The sequence below is a fragment of the Poecile atricapillus genome, chromosome 3 (genome assembly GCF_030490865.1).
Source record: "Poecile atricapillus isolate bPoeAtr1 chromosome 3, bPoeAtr1.hap1, whole genome shotgun sequence".
NCBI lineage: Eukaryota > Metazoa > Chordata > Aves > Passeriformes > Paridae > Poecile > Poecile atricapillus.
The window spans coordinates 99,798,734-99,813,796 of NC_081251.1; the positions used below are offsets into that span (position 1 = coordinate 99,798,734).

At 35.9% G+C, this 15,063-nt stretch overlaps 1 protein-coding gene across 2 annotated transcripts in view; it reads right to left on the reverse strand.

The window, feature by feature from the left end:
- Positions 1 to 1,233: 1,233 nt before the first annotated feature.
- LIN9 (lin-9 DREAM MuvB core complex component) overlaps positions 1,234 to 15,063 on the reverse strand; it is a 38,634-nt gene continuing 24,804 nt past the window's right edge. For both annotated transcript variants that reach the window (XM_058836640.1, XM_058836641.1), the window contains 8 exons: positions 13,924 to 14,057; positions 12,873 to 12,992; positions 12,603 to 12,704; positions 7,911 to 7,991; positions 4,599 to 4,724; positions 4,104 to 4,286; positions 3,926 to 4,023; positions 1,234 to 2,609 (listed from right to left, as the gene is read on the reverse strand). In XM_058836640.1, coding sequence (XP_058692623.1) covers positions 2,504 to 2,609; positions 3,926 to 4,023; positions 4,104 to 4,286; positions 4,599 to 4,724; positions 7,911 to 7,991; positions 12,603 to 12,704; positions 12,873 to 12,992; positions 13,924 to 14,057 — 950 coding nt within the window. In that variant the 3' untranslated portion in view covers positions 1,234 to 2,503. The remainder of the gene's footprint in view (positions 2,610 to 3,925; positions 4,024 to 4,103; positions 4,287 to 4,598; positions 4,725 to 7,910; positions 7,992 to 12,602; positions 12,705 to 12,872; positions 12,993 to 13,923; positions 14,058 to 15,063) is intronic.

The window sequence follows — 15,063 nt, forward strand, 5'->3', positions numbered from 1 at the left end:
TATTGAAAAAAGCATGGACTTGGGTGCTGTGCTGGGGATCAGGAAAACCCCAGAAAAGAAGCACTTGCAGGAAGAGACAGCAAATGAGACCATGGTTTCTTGGGCACTCAGGGTAAATTCAAGTTTATGATCATAATAAATAAAAGTAACTTGTTCTGCTCCTGCAGACTTCAGGTAGGGTAGTTGCAGTGAGCTCTTGATACTTCCTGCTATGCTTGGAGCACACTCAGAAAAAGCAATTGTATTTGTTACTATTGCCAAAATTCAACATTAGCTCTGATCCAACACATCAGTACCCAAGGAGAAATGCAGCCTTTCGAAGAAAATAAAAGGTGTGTATATTCACACTGCCTACATAAGCGGGACAAATGACATATGGAAATATATGGCTTATCACAAATGACAGATCTTTCTATGATATATTACCCTGCAATAATTAAAAAAAAAACCAAACCCTACATCCACAGAAAATATGCTGGAGAGTATAAGTATCCACATGTAAAAACCATCATACTTAAGGAATCAGAGTTGAGATTGGAGTGTGCTGATTATTGCAATGTATTTTGTATCCAGTAGGATAAAAAGCTGTCATGAAAAGCAGGTTCCCAACTCCTCTGGTATCTACTAGTGTCTACAACTTGTCTCCTTCTCAGTTTGGGATATTTGCTACCAAGAAGGCCAAATTACCCTCCTGGTGTTTCGTACTGTGAAGTCCTGCTCCTCAAAAGCATTCAGTGCACGTGCTGAGCTTGAGTCCCAACAGAGCAGGACGGGATCAGAGCAGAGGTGTGCAGAGGGAGTAGCAGGCACGTGAGTGTACAGGTGCAGGGGGATGGTTCCTCTTTCCTGAGTTAGCTGTAGAGCAGATTACTTCCTAAGACTAAACTTATGTACCTTAAATTAGGCTTTGGCACCGTTCTCTGTTTACGTGAAAAGGGTGGTAGGAGAGGACTCCTTTCCGTCTTCTTTATCAAACAGATGGTAACACCACAAAATAATGAGTGGCATAATTACAAACGTAATTGCAGGGACCACTACAATGTTCTATTGCATTATGAGAGGTAAGTTTGCCTGGATAACTCAGCTAAACTACTCTTTACCATTATTTTATAGTACCACTTGCAAAATTTTTAAATACCTTTTAAAACAGCTACTCACCTTGTCCTCATAACATTTTATTTTCAGCAATTAGCTTCTCTTAAAAAATGACCTGAGACATCTGCAAAAAATTTTGCATTTTTTTGAAATATATCAACTCTCATAGGTCAATTTATTCAGTTACAAATTTCATTGAGAATAAAAGATTTATGCATTTCTCTTAATTAACGGAACAAATTTAGCTAAATATAAACTCTGCACTAAAGTTTTGCAGTGGCACAATACCAACACGGAATACAGAAGCATCTTTAAACTATACAAAATTTTAAAATTGAAAATAATCCTGTTTACATATTCTTTATACAATAACATATAAAAGACCTTATTTAATGAGGCATCTAAAAGAATCAAAAACATCTCTACAGCTATCTCTGAAAATCCATATCTGGAAACAATTCATTACACAGAAGCTTTACAAGACTATTTAAACAAACCAATACACACTTTTTACAAGATTAACATTCCAAAAGGTATAGGCAGGTTATCACTTCTTATTTTTGCAGTTTACCTCACTGGTTGTCTTCAATTATAAAAATCTTCATATTTATATATAGTTGGTATTGTTGAATAACCAGTAATCTAATTTAAAACTTGTGCAAAACAAACAAGAATTTGGAAAAACATTACGTTTAACCACTCACTAATATAAAATACCACCTAAAGCACTTCTTTTGCCCTGTGTGAAGGGAAAAAGCCATAACCAATATCTTTCTGGAAAGTTAACAGTTACATTTTTATATTCCTTCATTAGACTCCTTCCATAAGTTATGATAAATTAAGAGTTCCAACAAGACATTGACTGATTGATAGACCTGCCCAACATCCTCCATTTTACAGTTTATGTTTGCTGACTGAATCCTGATGCTGCTTCTTTAGATCAGGAAGGCTCAGGCTTCCCAAAGGCTGACCTGGCAGCTCTGAAGAGCTACACAGAGGCGTAGCTTTACACAACAAAGACCTGCCATGCGGCTACTAACTCCAGCCATTTCCTCTTCGGCACTTCTAACATACCAGGAGATCCAACAACAAGGTGTGCAGAATCAATCTGAACTTTTAAAAACTAAGTTCAAATTATATGAAAGTATGCTTTCAAGTTTACTATAATCAATGCGATAACTAAGCGATTACCAGTTAGCAAAACTACTGCATGTGATTAACAAATGGAGAAATCTAATGTAACGCTGGCCAGTAATGCTGGTTTCCTTAAGAAGCAGATATAATATATTTAAAAGGGTCCTTTTTGAGAGGTTTTCTCTTCCCTTGTCTTCTGGCAGTTAGGGTATTTGGTGAAGCATATAGAAAGGAAGAAGATTTTCCAGAATTACTTGCTGTACACTTGAAGTTTTCAGTCTCTGTTGGTGTTATTAGCTGCAAAAGCATGTAAGTTTCCCATCTGGCTCAGACCACTCTGAATATGTGCAACATGGATCTCAACATTATTCTGAAAACAACTATGGGAAGAAAAATAAAAGGAAAGAAAGAAATGTTAAACCCCATATGTAAGAGTTATATCTGAATACCTCTACAGTGAAAAATCAAATGTGAATGTAGCCAGTGCAAAAATTCAGATGAACTGGAGAGCAGTACATACAAATGCAACTTGACAGAGAAATATGGGAAAACACAGCTTGCACAAATAGCTGCAAGAAATCAAGAGTCACTGACTTGGGCACTTAAAGTAAAATTTTAATATGACCAGAGTTAGTGAAATTAAAGTATTATGAATAGATGCTAAAATGGCCAATAAGTACCATGAAATGGAAACATTATCACTTTCTTTGTTGGGTACAACCTTTACTTGAATTCCAATATGCAATTTGCAGGGTTGATTATAAAGAAGTTTCACTAATGTTTGAGGTTTGTTTTTGTTTTTTCTAATGAAAAATGCTATAAACCAGCATTTCTCAATAATTATATTGAAATCAAAAGGCCATCCTACTATCTTTGGAAAAAAATTTAAAAACTTAAAAATTTATGTGTACAGCCTCCCATTATTATGTAGAAATACAAGCAATAAGGATATAAAAAATTACTTAGCATTTAGGTTTATTTTCTAAATGGCACAACTTAGCAGCATAAAATGCTGGTCACAAATTGCTGGAGGCTGCAGGGTACTCTAGACAAGTATCACTATGCTCTTGCTATCACATTCTTGCTAATTTTTGCTATTTTTATGATGCCTCTGGCAGCTGCTGGTGACAGCTGTTGAAAAATGAGACTATCTAGAGTAGATTGGCCTTTGATCTGGCATGATATGGCTTTTCTTCTGTTTCTTGGCTTAAAATCTTGCCAATGGAAGCTGCTCAGAACCTCTAATTGTTTCACATGCCACCTTTTGATATTTACAGACAAGAGGTTGAGTATGCTAAAATAATACTGAAATTGTACTGTTCTCTGGTTTAAAAAACTTGTATTACCAGTGGGACTTCAACATCTGACAATGTTCTAAAATAAGTTTTTAGTTGTCATAAATTACTAAAGAACAAGAAAAGTTCTTAAGAAGAAGCAAGAAGAAAATCTAGCTATTGCTGCATCAATTTGGCACTTTTAAACTTTTTTTTAACACATTACTTCACTGATATGTTCAAACAGAAAACTGCTCATTTCATATTCCCTTTAAGAAGCCCCCCCCTTTTAGATGGGACCCTTAGTATAAGTAGAAGTTACCAGATTAAATCCCTTAATTATAATCAACGTTCACCTCTAAAATATAGTAAGAACTATCACGAAGTGTGTAATTAAAAATTAAATATTCAAAAAATAATACCTGATATTTGAGGAGTCTATTGAATTCTTAATGTCATTTAGTGAATCTGTTAGTGACTTAAATTCAAAGGAATTCAGATCGCCTCCTTCTGCTAGACACTGTAGAAGAAGAAAACAAAAGTGTTCTTACAGTTCAGCACAAAAACTGGCAGAGAAGCTACTTTGTGCAAACTTTTTACCTTAATTTGCAGTAATATTGCTGTAAGTCTAGAGATAAGATCAGTTAAATTTTCACTGCCCACACAGAGTTGTCCTGTTGACAAGGTATTTGCTTGTCTGACGACCTCCTGAGCTTCCTCTTCACATCTGCGCCTCAGATCCGTGGGCTGGTCAGCAGGCTGGAGGCCCTGGTCAGGAGCAAGCTGCGGAGATGTGAAGGGGAGAAATTAAGAATGAAGCTGTCCTTTGCATTTGATGGATATGTGAAATGAGATGATTTCAAAGACAGTTTGTGTGTGTACAGTACACAGCGTTTCTTTATGTATGTTTACTTCAGAACAGGCCACTGGTATCAGGAAAAGTGCTGCTCAAAAGGAGACAGAAGGAATCCAACACAGCTACCATCAGTTTCATTTCAGAGTGACTCTCACCCACTCCCTATTCCTAGGAAATTCTGTTTTCTACTTAGGTTAAGTAAAGCTACCAAGTACACAGAAATTCCAGCACAATCTTACCTCATAGCAATACTGTTGAACTTTATGCAAAACTTTATTTAAGTCTTTGTTTAGTTGTTCTAGATCTAGAACAATAGTTGCATATCTCCTCTGAAACTCAATGCCGATTGGCATGGAATAGGATTTCTGTGGAAAACACAAAGCATATTAAAATTAATGCAATACTGTACAGTTACAGATTTTGAACTCACCAAAAGCAGTTTTTACTTGAAAATAATACTGAGATGTTTGAAATACTGGTGTCAAATAGAAAAACATTACAATACAGAATATTAAAATGCAGTATTACCATTTATTACTGCAAGTAGAACTGTGTAGGTAACAGCCATGCTTTTATTCCCTTCTTGAAATGCTACAATAATCTGTGGTGGTAAATGCTACAGAAGATGACTGTGGTCTGACTTGCTTATTCCTCCAGTGGCTGGGCATGGCTTTTCCATACTGGTTGAGCAGAAACCCATCCTGCCAGCAGAGGAACCGTACAGGACAATATGGCCTCAACCACCTCTGCTGCAGGATGGGAGGCACATTTGACTAGTAAGTTATTGGTCATTTGAAGATGACTCAGTGCTACACACCTTTTGTTACAACTAACAGTTCTGCCAAAAAAGAAAGTCACTAGAGCTTGTATTTGGTAACAGTATTTTCTAAGCATGATTTTACACAAAAATAATAAATACCAAAATACAGTACCTTTTTTCTTATACTCTTTTCAGAATACAGCTTGACATTGTTTGGGTGATATTTATGAAATTGAAACAAAACATACAATATATTATACAATTTCCTCTCCGAATTGCCTTTTGCAAGAGAAGCTAGAGGTAGTTCCAGCCATAAGACTGAGATACAGGCACCTCCTACAATCAAAACTTGTAGCTATAGATTTCACACACAAGATAAAGCAAATTGCAAAGTCAAGAGCATCCATCAGGATAATCCTGGTCAAAAACTCAGAAGGTTTAAAACAGAGCTTTAAACTAATACCATAATTTCAGAATTCACTGGAAAGTAGCAAAAATTTGCCATACTTTCTGTAACATAAAAAATCAAATCTTTCAGACCTTCTCCAGTGACCAGTTCCCTTAGAGCAAACTGAACTGCTCCAGCTTAGCTGTGAAAGCTGCAGACAATTATGAATTCCCTGTCAGAGAGGAAAGGCTAAGGGCATTCTATGCTAGTGATAGCAAAAGAAATATCCCAGTACCAGCACTATTTCTGACCTGGGCACAACCCAAGACCTGGAAACACTGATGAACAGCTAAACTGACAAAAAATGGATGGCTTTCAGTAGATGGAAGCAGGTAACACCTCTGCTACCAAGGATCTAGAAGCTTCTCTAAGACAATCAGCATTACCTTTACCTTATTTTTATTGCAGGTCCTTTCAATTTATACTTGTTTATCCAAATGTTTATTGTTTTATGTACACAGTAATTTGTTTATAGGCTGCAACCCAGACTAGTACACTGATGTCAAGAAAAATTAGGCAAAAAATGTACAGTTGTACACATTAATAGCTCCTCTGAAAGCATCCCCTGACTCATGTCAGATAATAATGGCCTAAATTCAGTACCATTTCTGATTTTGGTCAGTTCCATTTATTTCTGTATTGTATCAGTCATTAAACAGGAGTCTTCATAAAAGGATTACTTTAAACTAAACAGCAGTGGTATTCTAAGAATTATCAAATGACAAATGTATGAATTATTACCAAAGTCTGACAACTAAAGTACACCCAAATGAACTCAAAGGATTCAATTCTATTCAAGGTCAGGGATGTTATTGATGTTGAAGTGAACTGGGGTCAGAAAAAGATCCTCGTTCAAAGAAAATATATTTTAAAGGAGAAGCAACACATACTCAGTGTCACAAACATGGATGGGATTGCCAAGGAACAAAGAGGATTAGAAGATGGGCTAAGAATATGGCCCAATAGGAAGGTTTCACATCTTCTATTTTTATCAGGACAGCCTTGAGAAGTAATGGAGGGTGCTTTATGATTGCTGGTTTACAAAGGAAATAGACAAAGGAAGAATTTCAAAGTATCTCAGAGTCCTTAGCCAGGTTACAATTGAGCTAAAATGTATCAAATTTAGCATCTATTTCTAGACTTCCCTTTTGCTTTTTTGCTCTTTCAATTTTGTGGAATAAGGAGACCAAGAAAAGTAACACTACAGGTAACTTCTGACTTAATAGCTGAGCTAACATTCAGGTTCTTTCTAGAGCAAAGATACTGTCATTCCTATAGATCTCCTTATCTATGCAAAAATACGAATATCTCAGAAAAAAAAATTAAGAGTTGGTAATTTTTCTTTATCAGAGTTGCAGGTCACAATGACATTTTAATCTTACTTCTCTTTGCATCTAATTTGTTACTAACACACAAAATTAAAAGACAAAACATTTGGTGTACAGGAAAAATAGTACAGTAACTGAAATGATAAAAAAGGTTTTGAAGAACAACACGGCACAGAAGAAGAAAATTACAGAGACACAGTGATGGGGCAGTAGGAAGCTGAGTAAGAGAATGTACCTAGCACATGATCATTGGAAGGCAGAAAGAGAAATCTCAACACAATAAATCACATCTTTCAACATTCAAATATTTTACCTGGAAAAAAAAATTAACTCTTTTGATTCAAGAAATATAAGGGACCCTTCTTCTCCACAAACCTTTAGCCTTCTGTACAGTGCAGAGACAACAGCTTAGATGGATGCTGGCAGAAGGCTGAGACTGAGAGTTTTCTTAATTTATAGCCATGAGTGGTAGAAGAGCCACTCTTAAAATCTTGATTTACTGATCGCTGATTAGATAAAGTTAGCAAGAAAAACTATTCTGCTGCTGCTAATTATGCTGTAGCTGCTGTGGTACTCTAACTTTAAATGCCAGTCAAGGGCTTTACACTAAAATCTCTGAAATAAGTAATTGCTTTAACCAGAAAGCTGAGGTAATAAGTATCTACCATCTGCAAAACAGTTTTAGCATAAATATCTTATAATATAAACTTGTACGCCAAATTCTCAAGGTACAAAGTATTTCCTTACTTTATGTGTTAAATGACATGTGCTATCCCGACGTTAACATTAATCAAAATGCACAAAGCATTCCAAAGCACATTGCTTTCAAAGGAGAATCATGTTTGAAACTACTGACCTCTCTGACTTGTCTTTAAAAATAATAAAGACATTTCATGTCATAGAAAGCAATAAAATACAGGTTTCATTTAGAGTAATTTTAATTACTAATTAAATTTATTTGCATTAGCAGTTAAAGTACATAATGTTTTAATAACTGAAAAGCGAACATTCTCACCAGCTTTTCTGCTTCTGTATTCATCTCTCTCAACTGTTTGATGTGTTCCTTCTTGATCATAAGGATTTTCGATAACCTGGTCTAAAACAAAGGAAATACTTTTAGAAAGAATAGGTCCTTAAGCAGTTTTGAAATGCTATAGAAATTCAAGACAAAAAACCATAACTGTTTCCTTCATAATTTAAAACGTATTTGTCAGTTGATCAAGTTAAAAAGCAGAAATTAAAGTTAATTAAAAATAAATGATGGATTTTCCAGAGATTTTTAAAGCGATTCCAAGTGCCCTAAATTGATGAGTGCTAAAATCCATCAGCTGAAATTCCCTATAGGAAGAATAACATGATTTATGGCCAGCTAGAGGCTGAAGAACCATTTTTTTTATAGGCTGAAGGAGAGTGAAGGGTGTTATGGTCATGATACCACAATTAGTATCACTCACCTTACTACACTTTTTTTCCCCACACAATTCTCAGCTGTGGCCTCCACCGAGCACCAGCCCTTTCTGTAAACTCCTGCAGTAAACCCTGGTATAGAGATTGGATCAATTTTATACAGAACAACTCTGGGCTTTCCATTTCCCTCTTTTGTAATAGGAATACCCTGTGTCTCCTGACCTGGGGACCTAGCAGGCTGAAGTGGAAATCACTGGGAGCATTTTCAACACACTCATCATTCTTAAAACTATTCATACTCTAGGGCCCTGAGAGAAATCTTAACTTCACTACAACCAGCAACGTTTTTATTACTGGAGTAAACAGAGCAAGAATTTCAGGTTTTATAACTTCCAGAGGGGTTAACTGCATCCTAGCAGTGAAACACGTGACTGGGAGAAATAGGAACTCCTAGTTCAACACACATCTGATTTACACATAAACCCTTTTGTGACAATTTTAAGTTCAGTCTTAATGCAGCCAGGTTGCTTGTCCTCACAAACTGTAATTAGAAAATTGTTCCAGGATCTCTTTCAGCTAATGAGGAATATTCTGGGAATTTCCATGCTAAATGCATTCTTTTTCACGTCATTGCAATTTGTTCAAAATTGCCAAACAGCCAAAGCTGTATTTCAGCTAAATATAGGTGTTCCCTCCTTATTCAGAGACAATAAAAGCATCTCCACTGTTCTTCCACCAGATTTATCACAACCCAACCCTTTTCAGTCTCCACTCACTTAAAGGGCCCTTCATCTCTTAAACTTTTTGGCCCTTTTTGTATCTTTTTCCATTCACTGCCATCTTTCCTGTGTGTGAGCATAGGAAGCCTTAACAGTATTCTGAACGACACATGTGGAAGCTAAACCTATAAAATGGCATCAATACTTCTCTCCACTTCAAATATTTTGCCAGATGCATCTTAAGAATGGATGGTGAGCCATGGTCAGAGGTACAGAGGCAATACTGCATGGGTTATCAGCTACTCATTTCTGTCCTTGTGCTGTCCCCCAGTGCCAGCACTTGCATTTTTGCTCTTTGCATTTTTCATGAAGAACCCAATCACAGAAGAGATAATGACAAGAAAGTAAATTCAGAAATGGCAAGAAAGAAAAGTAAAATTGTTACTTGTGAGCTGGATTGTCTCTCTGATCAAGTTTCTAACACACCACACAAGTGTTCATGTTGCCAATAAAACACCTGGGAGGAAGAGAAGCACTGTACACCATCTGCCACTGCTGCCAAAAAGTTACTTGTCAAGCTGTGCTGTCATCGCCATCCAGCAACTGCCTAACACATTCTTCTCTTTCATGAAGTTGATGAGTCCCCAAATTAATGCAGAATATATAATTTGTTCCCCGAATTTGCAAGGCATTTGATTCTTAACTTCTACTTTGACATGCAGACATATGTGAGGATGCACAGCGCTAGCTCTCCATTCGATGAGCTTGGATTTTCTATTATATTCATCCTATTCCAAGACATATTCCAATGATCAGGATAATCTGATTCTAAGATAGTATTTTCACTGTATCTCTCATGTCCACCAACTTACTTTCAGGGGTACATTTTATTACACAGATTGCTAGTGAATGCTACAGTTCAGTCCAGTCCTATTTATCTTGAGAAATTCTTGCCTAACAGCTCTATTTTCACCATAACTCATCCTGTTTACTGTTGCAATTTATAGTTCTCAGTACACTGGAAACAAATTTTTAGTACAATGGTTTTCCCCAGTAAAAGAAATGAAGGAACAACCCAACCAGAATGTTTAGATTTTCATTTCTGACTTCGTTTGTTACTCATAAGAGATGAGCATTTCAAAATGGAGTGTGTGATAACTTACTATGCAATATTTTCAAAATTTTCATAAGGAGAAAACAGTCAAAAATCGAGTACCCATTTTCAGATTGTTCTTCCTGCTTTTAAGCTGGGAAGATCCCTTCTTTCCTCACATGCAGACACCAGGTCACTGCTGTGCCCGTGCTGCATCACCACACTCCCTCTACCGGGCATGAAGAGACCCTGCCAACATCTGCTTTGTCTTACAGCGCTGCCTCCCAATCCAATTTTTTACCCCAAAACAAGAGAGGAAGCAGGGAGGAAGGAAAATAAAAAAAGCTGTATCTGAATACTTGGAAAAACGTTCTCCAAATCCTGGCTAGAATGTACAAACGCAATCTACTGATTTTGACCTGCCATATACCATATGAAATATTTAAGGATACATTACATAATGAATTGAGCATGCAGGACTTCTTAAAAAGAATATTACTCATTTATTGCTGACTTAATTCTTAATATCATGTTAATTTTTGAGTCAGTCTTCTAATACATTAGTCCACAGTCTCAGATGTCAAAAGATTTAGAAAAACTGATGACAGTGTAGAACAATGATTAAAATAGTTGTTACAAGTCCCAATGCTTGCTTACAACTTCAAGTTATAGGTAGAGAGAATATCCATAATATTTATTTGTTGTTGTATACATACAATCTTGGATTCACTTCCTCTTCTTCAAAGCTAATTTTAAGATAAGGGAAATAAGGGGCTGGGTTGAAACCTTATGAAAAGTGTGCTCTGTGTTTTCTGTTTTGTCCAAAATTCTTCCCATAAAATTGTTTCTTTGCAGTCTTAAAAATAACTGCTTGGCAATAGTTTCCCAGAAAGTTTTCTTGGAATCAAATGGTTTTTGACCATTTACTTCCTGAATCAACATCAAATCAGAAAAAGGGATTTGACTTTTTTTAAGTACCAGTCTATCAGAAAGGTCAAAACATCCTGAGCAGCAGTCCTTAACATAACAATACACCTGGACTAGTGAATACAGCACAAGCAATAATCAGCATTCACCATTCTCATGTATTTTACAGCACCAAATTTCAGTACCTCCTTAAACATCTAATTAAAAAATTAATTCTTAAAAGTAATGCTTCAAGTCCTTCCATAAATGTTTAAGCCCTGTGATTCATTCAAATAGACAAACACCAAAAATCTGTGGATTGATTTTGTTCAAAGTATTTTGAAAATCTTCAAGCAAAAATACCTATAAATGCGGTATCTTTGTAAAATGCTGCCATTTGCAATATAAGCAAGAGACCTATACTTGTAAAACTCAGATTTCCTTACACTGAGTAGTAATACACAGCCAAATGTGACTGACAAATCACACATTTTCATATTTAAAACACAGAAACAATATCATAAACAGATTAATTTGATGTACTAAGATGATGTAAAGCTCAATACACTTTAGTTATTTAGTCTCACTGATCATAGTCCCTGACTCCAAAAGGACAGCTGCAGATACAGTTTAGCTGCATAAAGACTGTATCTTTTGTGTACTTCAATTTTACCACAATTAATCTTATAGCAACTACATCTATTTTAAATTTTCTTAGCTAAGCTAGATGGCATGCCACCCTTTTCAAAATCAGCTTCATACAAGTTTCCTCTAAAGAAGCTGAATAGATGATTCTGTCAAACAAAATTCATAATGTTGAATGGCCCAAATGTTAGTGTGCCATGTGAACTACTGACATAAACTTATTCTTTTGACCAATTACACAAACTTTTAAAATTGAAGGCATTTTATTTCTCAGTTCTTGCTAAGCCAACATGAACAATTACATTCTTCCATCATCCTGGAAAATGCTTCAATGTGTTTTAATATTCAGTGAACCTTGGCTTCCTAACAGTCTGTGCTCTTCCTAACAGTCTGTGCTCTTCTGAACTGGTGCACAAAAACCACTGAGGAATTATTTCATAAAAGTGAGGACAAAAAAGTATTTTCTGTGTAGTGTTATCTATAAAATGAATGTTTGCTTGCATGGAAATGAGTGCTGCTTTTCTTCTCCAAGGACGTAGAACATTATATAACATAAAAATATGTATGATAATGCATATAGGCAAATGTTCTTTGCACAATGCAGGTATATATTAAGTAAATAAATTAGTCTTAAGGTCTGCATGTAGAAACAATTCTTTTTTTAAAAAGATAAAATGGTAGAGCTGGGTAGATAAGACACTTTTGATGACCTCTGTGGCCTGAAAAGCAGCATATTTCAAAGGTTATAAACAAGTGAGAAAATTTAGAAGGGAGGAATAAAAACATCACTTCATCATGGACATCTCTTCAAAAGTTAATTTGGCTATTACCACATCTGTCATAAATTAACAGAAGGTCACTGAACTGCAGAAGAATTGGCAGAATAAATACAAAAGGACAACAAACAACAAAATGAAGAGCTGCAGTTAACACTTACCACTTGAATGAGGAATTCTACTGGAAAGCCTCCTAGTGTTTCACTATCTGTGCCTGAAATTTTGTTTTTCCATGAAGATTGTCCTAATAAAGGATCACTGTCCTATAAAGGATAAAATATCTAAATTAATAGCTTCTTTTTAGAGTGTTTTGCTAAAATTTGATCTTGCTAAATAACATCAGAAAATTCATCTCAAAAACTTTTTAATGTAACAGCTTCAACACATATCAAAAATACTATGATTAATACCACTTGAAAGAAGTAACTTACTGTGATTGGAGACTGGAGTGAAGGTGTGTATGGCAATCGGGGAGGAGTCATGAAGAAGCGTGAAGGCCGTTGTTTCTGTCCAAAGGCAGCGATTGGCATGGTTTCATGAGGCTCATTACTCTGCCAGACAGGAAAAGGGAAAGGGAGGATGTACTTCAGGGTCTGATTAAGTTTTTATTTTTAACACATAATTTATTTCTGGGATATGGAGTAGCTGTGCCTATCCACACCCCAACCCATTCAGATAGAAAGATTAACATTTTGCTTCTGGTCTAGGCAGGAGCTTCAAAATCCTAAAGTGTTGCCGGAGTTTTCAAAGTGTTCTGGCATCACATCAAATAAAATCTGCATGAATATTTCCAAAACTGCTATTGGCAGACAAATCACAACAGGAGTTCAGCAGAGGCTACAAACTCAGACCATGACAGAGACTAGAATTATGTAGATCCAACACTACATACAAAAGGAAGTGAGGTCCTCCAGAAATCTTGCAGTCTAGGCTGGATTGTCTGGCAGGAACAAAGCCCAGGAGCTGGGAGATAATCTCCAGTTGTTTGACCAAAGCAACATCCCTCCCAGGTAGCTTCATTAGCACAAGTAATTTCAAAATCAAGTCCAGTCAACCCATAATGCTACCTTGCAACTTCCACAGGCCTTTCCTGACTTTGGCATATCACAAAGGGCCAGGTTTTGTTGAACATGGGTCCCATTGCAGAATTCTATTTAGGATCTTATACTACTCATTGTATTTATTCATATTGAACTCAGGCTATTGTAACTGCTTACAATAGTTGGTCTAGTAAATTATTCCACCCTGAGCCATTATGCTTTAATCACAGAGGGTTATCCTGTTCCGTAAAACCATAAACAGTAAAAGTTTATCATCCTGGAATTTCCCATTAATCTCTTACGCGTGTTTCTACTTTATGCCAATACCACCTGGATGCAATATTTTCTATTTTCTTATTTTTGATTAAAGCTTATCATTGTGGATTTTTTAAATTTCATTTTCTTATTATAGCTACTTTCAGAATGTGTAATTAGTACTTACAAGAACTTCATAATCTGGGACTGTGTGTGTTCCAAGGCCTGCCCTATCAAAAGTCACTCTGTAGGTAGCATTAAGAGTGTCTACAGCATCTATTTGTCCTGTGAACAGGCCATCATGGACACCTCGCAAACGGGCTGAAAAAAACAACAGGAGAACCAAGAATCCAAACATTACAATGCTATGATACAAATAAAAATATCTTTTAGAAGTAATTCTTTATATGTATACTTAAAGGATATAGATTAAATGGAAAAATAAAAAAAAGCAAACCCAGAAAAAAAAAGTATGTAATAGAAATATTACCAAATTTTGGACAAAATTTAAGTTTGAAGGTCAAATATTTGCCAAATAATCCTTAGCACTACACTTATGTCTAAGAAACTCCTACTATTTCATACCCAAGACCTTCTGACAGATCGATTTTGCAGGCAAAAGTCAATTTCCAGATGATTTTGCACAGCATTTCTCTCTGAACACCTCCTCTGATGACTGCATATTTAGCAAAAAACAGTGTGGAAGACAGCTCAAGGATACAGGTCTAGGAGAGAGGAGAGGCAGTGTGGTGCACACCTGCTCTTCAGCAAGAGCTAAGGGCAGTGGTGTTCAACACAAAAAATGCAATGAACAGCAGTGGCTTGAATAGGAGATGCTGAAGTGAAAAGCACCTGGACCAAAATCAGACAGGAGGAAGAAATTAAAATTTTCACAAAACCTGTGGAATGCTTCCAACAATATTCCTTCCTCAGTTATGGGTAAATTCTTTTAGTAAGGCAATGTCATGTTTAGCATACATGTCCAGATACACTGCAATATCAATTGTTTATCTGTTTCAAAACAGGTAGTTTTATATTTATGGAAAAATAAAGTTCAAGTTTCATATTAGGTCAGATTTTAAAATCAGACAACAGTCAATATTTTGAAATTAAGCATCTCCCTCTCACCAAAATTTGTTAGCTATATAAAAAACTAGACATGTAAAGAACCCTACAATTTGAACAGCAGAAATAATAAACCCAATTTTTTTGCACCTCAAAACCTTATCACTGTTTTAAAAATACCACTCCCAATGAACTAACAAAAAACAATATAATTTTTATGTTTTACATTTACTATAATTATGTGCACTAAGTGTATTATGAC